Genomic DNA, 7,823 nt, shown 5'->3' on the forward strand with positions numbered 1-7,823 from the left:
AAATGATTTTGTCCCACACAAGTCTGATACTCATTACTGAGTCACACTGTTCCTTGGTTATTAGCGAAGGGCGGATTTGCTAAGGGACATTTTGGACGAAGATGAAACGCTGAAAAGTGTCTCGTGACTCCCAGTGATAGGAGAGGGTGAAGGAGGGGCCCACGTGGGGCATCTAGGCTGGGCTGAGAGGATGTGTCTGAAGGGTCCCTATTGTTCACAAAATTAATGGCGTCTATCCCCGTGCCAGAGACAGGGACCATTCCTGCGGGACCCCTGGGCTCCGAGGAACACAGTATGGGAACCACAAAGGAGAGCACTCTGTGGACTAGAAACCAGCTCTCTCCACCTCCTCCGCCCCGCCCTGCTCCCAGGCATCATCATCTCCCACCCGCGCACCGGCAACAGACACCCATCTGCATTCCGAGCACCTCTTCTTACGTGATACAGGCTGTTCTCCACTTAATGGCCAGTATGAGCCTTTGAAAAGATTAACAAGACCACACCCTGTGCACTTAAAATTCCCCTAGTGCCTCCCATTACCCTGAGAATGAACTTCAGACTGCTCCAGCCCTGACTTGCCTCCCGGATCGCATCCCGCTCCCCCAACCCCCCACGGCGCCCCACCCCACCCTCCCTCCAAATCTGGGTTCCAGCCTCCAGCCATACAGGCTTTCTTGCTGTTCCCTGAATGTTCCAAGCACATCTCTCTCCCTAGGGCCTCCTCCTTCTGCCTGGATGCTCTTTCCCCCAGACATTCTATAGGCAGACACCATGCCATTCAGAGCGCAGTGAAAAAGACATCTCTTTAAAGACAAAGGGGCCATTCAGTCTGAATCAGCAAACCCTACCGTGTGGGTTAAATTGTGTCTTTTCCCCAAAATACATTCAATTCCTAACCCCAGCTACCTGCAAATGTGATCTCGTTTGGAAAGAGGGCCTTTGCAGATGTCATCAGTTAGGATGAACTCATTCAAGCTGAAGGCTGGAATCCAGCAACTGGTATCCTTATAGGAAGAAGAGAGGACATACACACACACACACACACACACACACACACGAGGAAGAAGGCCCTGTGAGAGCAGATGCAGAGACCGGAGGGCTGCATCCACAAGCTAAGGATGGCCAGGAGCCGCCGGAGGTTGGAAGAGATGATAGAGTATCCTCCCCTAGATCCTTCAGAGAGATCACGGCCCTGCTGACACCCTGAGTTCCAAGGTTTAGTCTCCGAAAAAGAGCGAAAATAGATTCCTCTTGTTTTCAGCCACCCGGTTTGTGGTCACGTGTGACGGCAGCCATAGGAAATGAACACCCCCACCCACCACACAGGCATGCACACACACATGCGTGCACGCGCGTGCATGTACACACGTGCACAATGCACACATGTGTGTGCATGCACGCACATGCACACATTTATATGCACACGTGTGCACATGTGTACATGCATGCACACATATGTGCACACATACACAACATGTGTGCATATACGTATACACATATACGTGCACACATATACACAGTCACACACATACGCACACACACATACATACACATATACACACATGCATGCAGGCACGTGTGCACACATATACACATACATGCAGATACATATACACACTCCCCCATACCGGTATACACATATGCACACGAATACACACATGCACATGCATGCACATATATGTGCACACACCTATACGTGAGCATCTTCTGCATGCATACACTCACAAACCCACACATATATTTACGTATATGAACACATGCATGCACAGCTCGTGTACACACGTGCACGCGTGTCCATGCAAGTGTGCATACACAAAGCCATTCCCAGCTCCGTTCTCTTATTTGAGTCTCTAGCATTGGATGCCCTTTGAAACTATCTTGGCTATTCCCAGGGTCACTTGCTTGGCTTTTGCCTCCCAAGGGCAAACTCTGTCTCATTCGCTGCTCTGTCCCCAGCATCTGGGACAGTAACTCGCACACAGTGAGTGCCCTCACAGTGTTGACGAAAATGAACTAAATGGTCAAGGGAGCCTCTAAGCGGGGGTGAGAATGAGGTGGGCCGGGAGGAAAGGGGTGGCGAGGCTGGCACAGGCCGAGAGAAGGCCCAAATGGTGTGTGGGCAGAGAAGAGGAGTGGAGCAGTGCCAGAGTCACCAAAGAAGCATCAGTGGAGCCTCAGCCTCCAAGAGGCTTTAAGGACATGGACCCAAGGCAGCCCCATCGTGTGGGAGAAAACCGGAAATGGTTGTTCAAGAAAGAGAAAACAGGTCCCCTTGGTGTCGATGATCATTCAGCCTCAGGGAGCGACAGGGCAGAGTGGGTTGTGTCCAAGCTCCGTGACTTAGCTGTGTTCCCCCGGGAGGGGGGGGAGTGACCGCACCTCCTTGTGCAAGATGGGCGTGGCAGCCGTCCGGCTGGCGTGAGGTTAACGAGGTGGTACAAGAGAGACCCTCAGGACAGGGCCTGGCACGTAGTTGGCGGCCACAAGTGGTGGCAGCCATCGTGGTCTTTGGGGCCAATGTTCTGCAGGCAGCATGAAAGCACGTGTCTGTTGGATGGCCCAGGAGGAATCCTGTTTGGGCCTGTAGCCTTTGGTGGGAAAACGTGGAGGTCAAAGGCCACCGTCATTGTGAAAAGGAGGCCAAACAGAGTGAACCAAAAAGATGGCACAGTGCTTCAGAGTTTTAAGTCTTAGTTCCACGACCTTCACAGATCAGATCACCCCCTTCTGCACATCACCCATTCATCCATTCATCTGTCCGGCCATCCACTGAACACAAAAAAGTACCAAGGACCTACTAAGGGCCAGGCACTGTTCAAGGCCCTGGGGCCACAGGAGTGAACAAGACAGCTGTGGTTTCTACTTCCTGGAGTTGAAGTCTGAAAAAAGACACAGACGAAGCATGGCCAGTTATCCCAGTGTGACCAGCACAGGATAGGGCAGCACAGGGCGGGGGCCTCCAGTCCAGTCTGGGTGGTCAGAGCTTCACATCCCTATTCTAACAAAGGAACAAAAATAGAAACCTGCCTGGCTTCTTCCGGTTGAGATGTGAAATACTCGGCCACTCGTGTAAGCAGTCAGGGAGATCAATCCAATGTGAAAATGCCAGAGAAAAGCACTTGGTAATTGGTTTTTTAGTCTGGATTTTTCGGGGGTTGGGGGTGGAGAGTAAATATTGAACTAATGAATTATACAGTAATAATGACATCAATTATTTATGAAGTGGGTACTTTGAGGGTCATACTGTTTATTAAAAGAGTGAAACTCTCCATAGATTAATAAATAATTGTCGTCCTCCCCTCCAAGGGTCTCCGCTGCCTTCGGACCTTCCCGGCCACTCAGCAAACAAAGGGTTAAAACCTGGCCCAGCAGGGGAGTCTGCTGGGACCCCCACTCCTGCTGTCCTGACTGGTGAACGCTCAGTTATGAACGATTACTCTGCATATTATGATGGTCATCCTTTTATATGTGAGGTCGCTGAGACATAGGAAAGCAAAGTTACCTGCCTACGGTCCTACAGCTAACAAGTGGCAGAGCGAAGATTTGAACTCAAATCACCAGATCTCAGGCTATTAGCTTCTCCACTGTAGAAGTGTCCCGGGCCCCATCCTAGACACAGAAGTCGACCTGGCGCTCTCCTCAGGGGGTGTACAATCCAGTTAAGGAAAGTTTGCCATAAAGGTAGTTGGAGGAGCTTCCGGGATAATGAGCGCTTCTCTCTGAAGTTCCAGGGAAAGAAGGAGAGACCCGGAGGTGTTGCTGGAAGTGCAATGATGTGGGAGCAACAGAAGGGCTTAGCCACGTGGCGGGGGGTGGGGTGGGGTGGGGGGGTGGGGCCTGGAAGGGTCTCTGACCAGTGCAGGCAGAAGGCAGTGCTGGCTTAAGAGCGTCCCGGCTGCCCAGGAACTGTTCTTGTTCTAGTGGAAATGGAAACATCGCGCCTCCGTTCCCCTGAGCCAAGGCAAGAAGCCCTCCTTGATTCACTCTACTATTGAAACAAATCAGCTGCTGCCTCAGTTTCCCTGACTCTACGGATGATGCTTGTACCCTTCCCTTCCTTGCACACTGCTCTCTTTCCCTTCCAGGATACATCAGAGAACACCCTGCCAGAAGAGCGCAGAACCAGGGTCAGGTCTGCCTCCGCGCCCTCATCGGTCAAACGGTGTTAGAAAGAATTAAGAGTATATTAATGAGTTCCAGAGACAACAGAGCTTATGGTCAAGAGGCTGGGTTCAAAGTATGGCTGCACCGCTTCCCTGCTGGGCAGCACCTGGCCAGTTCCCGCACCTCTCTGTGCTTCGCTCCCCACCTCCGTGAAGGAGACGGTAATTGTCCTCAACACACACATTCGCATGCCAGGCATTGTAGGGCCAGCTTGCTGTGTGACTTCAGGCAAAGTAGCTCTCTTGGTCCTAAACTGTCAGGCAGTAATAACATTTAGCATGTTTTACCTCATGTTCAGCACAGAGGTGAGCGTTCCATGAGCGTGATTTCATGGGGCGCTCATAACACCCCCCCCCCGAGGCCCTCATCATCATATTCCCTGTTGCAGCCGAGGAAACGGGCTTTAGAAGACATGATCTTGTCCAACCTGTGCCATTGGAAAGCTCCAATAAGTTAAAAGTGTACCTCAAGAGATTTAAAGCACCGCATCTCTTCAAAGAATTTTAGCTGCGACATTCCATTTTTGTCACCATGTTGTCATTTAGCATCTTCAAAGCAACAGGAATCACAGCTAATATTTGCCAAGTGCTGATCTGTGAGCGTGAGACCATCGTAGGGGCTTTACCTCTGTTACCTCCCAGAATCTCACAGCAACTTGTGAGGGAGACATTATTACTGGTCCCATTTCACGGATGTGGAAACCGAGGCACAGAGACGTTAAGTCACTTGCCCAAGATCACGCAGTTGCAATGTGGCCAAGCAGGAACTCTAATCCAAGCAGAAGACTGGGAGTTTGGGTCTGGGAGTGAACAGAGCTCACCCTGGGTTTGTTAATTCCTAAAATACTTTCCATCATCCCACTTCAGATAAAACTGAACACACCTCTTTCAGATCTTCAGTTTTTCCCAGGACCTTGACCCGGAGCTGCACAGCAAGGTCAGTATTTTCTTACCATGCAAATATTTCTATTCACTATTGCTGACCCCGCCCATCTGCAGGCACACTTCAGGTCTGTTCCTAGGATCACGGCAGCGTTTGAATTTAAAGGGGCCCTTCGGTTGTTCCCCAGGGAGACCCTGATGCAGGACACAGCTGAAGCCACTCATGCTGTGAAGTGCTGTCTGTCATGCTGAAGCTGTCTGTGGTGTCTAGAATTGTATTCCGTGTGCCCGTTGCTTTGGCATGCCAAGTGTGGTTTGCTGGGAACAATGTGGTACCCTGTCTCCCACATGCGTACACACATTGGCACACTCATACTACAACCCCTGCACACACGAGCTTGGCTTGGGGAGGGTAGGCAATGCACGTGCACGTCCAAAATACACACACTTCAAAACCTGGAGGGACAAGCAAGTTCGTAAACCCAGAGGAGAGGTGTAGCCACACCAATAAAATGTGAGGCTTGTGTTAGATCACACTGTAAAACAGAAGCCCAGTTTCTCCTCCAAGCTCTCTCTCCCTTTCTGAATAGAGCTCAATGCTGCATTAGTCTGTCCCCACCCCCACTATCATAACATCAAACACCATTCTTCAGTACATGTGACAGTAAAAGCCAATTTGTGTCCATAAGACATCTGTCTGTCGGCTGGCTGAGAGCATCACTTTTACAGATGCTGCCGTGTCAGTAATGTCTTGTGACCAGTATTGTCATAGGCTTGACCCCTAGCAGAGGACAGGATAACCTGGTGCCCATAAAAATGTTCAAAGCATTGGCAGGGTCTTGCTTTCAAAAGTGCAACTCAGCTAAAAAAAAAATATAAGCCATTGAGGTTCACTGTGGCAAAGCACACCATTTACCTAACCCAAGGCAGTTGGCCTCACTTGGGTTTTCAAAAAAAAAAAAGAAAAAAAAGAGCCCTTCAGGTTTATTTACTGAAATTGTCATTTCTTTTCCCCCAGAACTTTAATCAGCCACACAGAGCACAAAACCTACATTCAACTCCGATTTTATGACACGAGGCTAACTCCTCCTACGCATATTTATTTCACTTAACTCTTGCAGTCCTGCCGGCTGGGCAGTGCCCCCCGCCCCACGCGGGGCTGGCCTCTGGAAAACACATCGCATTGCCTGGTTCCCACTCTTAAAGCCCGCTTCATTAGCGTGCAGCCTAAAGCCCTCTGCATTCCCAGCCAGATGGCTATTTTCATATCATATTCTTATACGTCAAGCCCCTCCCGTAAGATCCCAATAGTGTGATTCCGGCGCTAACTCCAAGAAGGGGGGGAAGACAGAGACATGGAAAGTAGAGTGTAATCAGATCGCCAAACAAACTGATGGTACATTGCACTTAAAAGAGGAGCCGGAGGACTGTATCCATTAGGCACATCAAAAAGGGGGAAAGAAAGTTGTTCAAATGCCCCAGGGCATCTGCTGCTCTAACTGTTAAAAAGCAAAAATCCTCATTCCCCTGTATCCATTATATAGTAAAATGTCAAGCGTGTTCCTCTAAAAGAAGAAAAAAGTCTAAATGATGATGACGATGACGATGATGGTGATGATGGTGCTGGTGATGATGGTGATAGAGCGGAATGGCATCTGCTGTCAGAAGCCCGGTGCTGGAATGGTTAAGCAGCTGGCGGTGAGCAGCTCGAATCTCTCCCACCGTCCCACGGAGGGGACAGTCCTTACGACAGACCTGCCTAGGGAATCCCGCCTTGAGATTCCTCACTGCCCCCGCAAAGTGGCCTCAAGCCGACTCCCCCCCATGCCCAGGTCTCCCCTCCTTCGCCAGGGCGAGGGCACCCCGGCCCCTGCCCCCCCTACCTGCGCCCCTAGGAGCCGGCAGTCCCCGGGCCTCCTGCGCCACCTCAGCCAGGAGCTGAAAGCGCTGCCCGAAAGGAGCAGAAGGGACAGGGCTGGGAGTCGGTAGAGGAAAGGACTGAGCCAGAAGGCGAGTCGCTTACCTTGGTCCACAGACCCCATGATGCGGAGGGGAAGGCAGTGCCCCGGTCTGAACGCAGCCTCTCTCTGCATCTGCAGGGGATGGGGGCTCGGCGCGCCGCGGGAGAGGGAGAGCCGCGGGCCCGTCCTCCCTAAAGCATGCTCGCCGGCTGCCCTGGCCCTGGAGCCTGCAAGCAGCCCGGGAGCTGCGCGCCCGCTGCCTCCGGGCTCGGGCGCCCGGCTCCCCGCTCAGGCTCGGTCTCCGGTTCCCGGTTCCCAGCTCCCGCTCCCGGCTCCCGGCTCCCGGCTCCCGGCTCCCGACTCCCGCTCCCGCTCCCGCTCCCGCTCCCGGCGCGGCTGGGCGCTCGGGCTTACTCGAGAGGGAACGCGACTTCCTTCCCCGCGCTCCGTGTTTATAGGCTTTCAATGCAGTAAAATAACGGGATTCCCTCACTGTTTCCTCCTGTTTATCCAGCGCCATGGAAACCGCTGGATCCCGGCCATCTCCAAAACTAAGGGCTTTCCTGCAAACTTCACACTCAGGAATCCATGACGTCGCCTCCTCCGCGGCCAGCCAGCTCCGTGGCTCCCTCGGCCGCCAGCACAAGTCCCTGATTGTTCGGGAGAGAAGTCGGGGAGAGGGAGCAGAGGCGGGCAGCGGCGAGCAGAAGTGGGGGGGGGGGTGCAGGAGCTCGGTGGCTGTCTGCAAGGATGGCCCGGCCACCCTTCCCCAGCCCGCGCAGCTCTTAGCAAACCGTGCCCCCACAACTCTAAAGCC

At 52.5% G+C, this 7,823-nt stretch overlaps 1 protein-coding gene across 2 annotated transcripts in view; it reads right to left on the minus strand.

Moving 5' to 3' along the window:
* Positions 1 to 7,383, minus strand: part of NFATC2 (nuclear factor of activated T cells 2) — a 156,009-nt gene extending 148,626 nt beyond the window's left edge. For both annotated transcript variants that reach the window (XM_059407238.1, XM_059407237.1), the window contains exon 1: positions 7,069 to 7,383. Coding sequence is in view for 1 of the 2 variants with exons in the window: in XM_059407237.1 (XP_059263220.1) it covers positions 7,069 to 7,138 (70 nt within the window). In the remaining variant the exon portion in view is untranslated. The remainder of the gene's footprint in view (positions 1 to 7,068) is intronic.
* Between the last annotated feature and the right edge of the window lie 440 nt (positions 7,384 to 7,823).

Source organism: Mustela nigripes, chromosome 7 (genome assembly GCF_022355385.1).
Source record: "Mustela nigripes isolate SB6536 chromosome 7, MUSNIG.SB6536, whole genome shotgun sequence".
Taxonomy (NCBI): Eukaryota; Metazoa; Chordata; class Mammalia; order Carnivora; family Mustelidae; genus Mustela; species Mustela nigripes.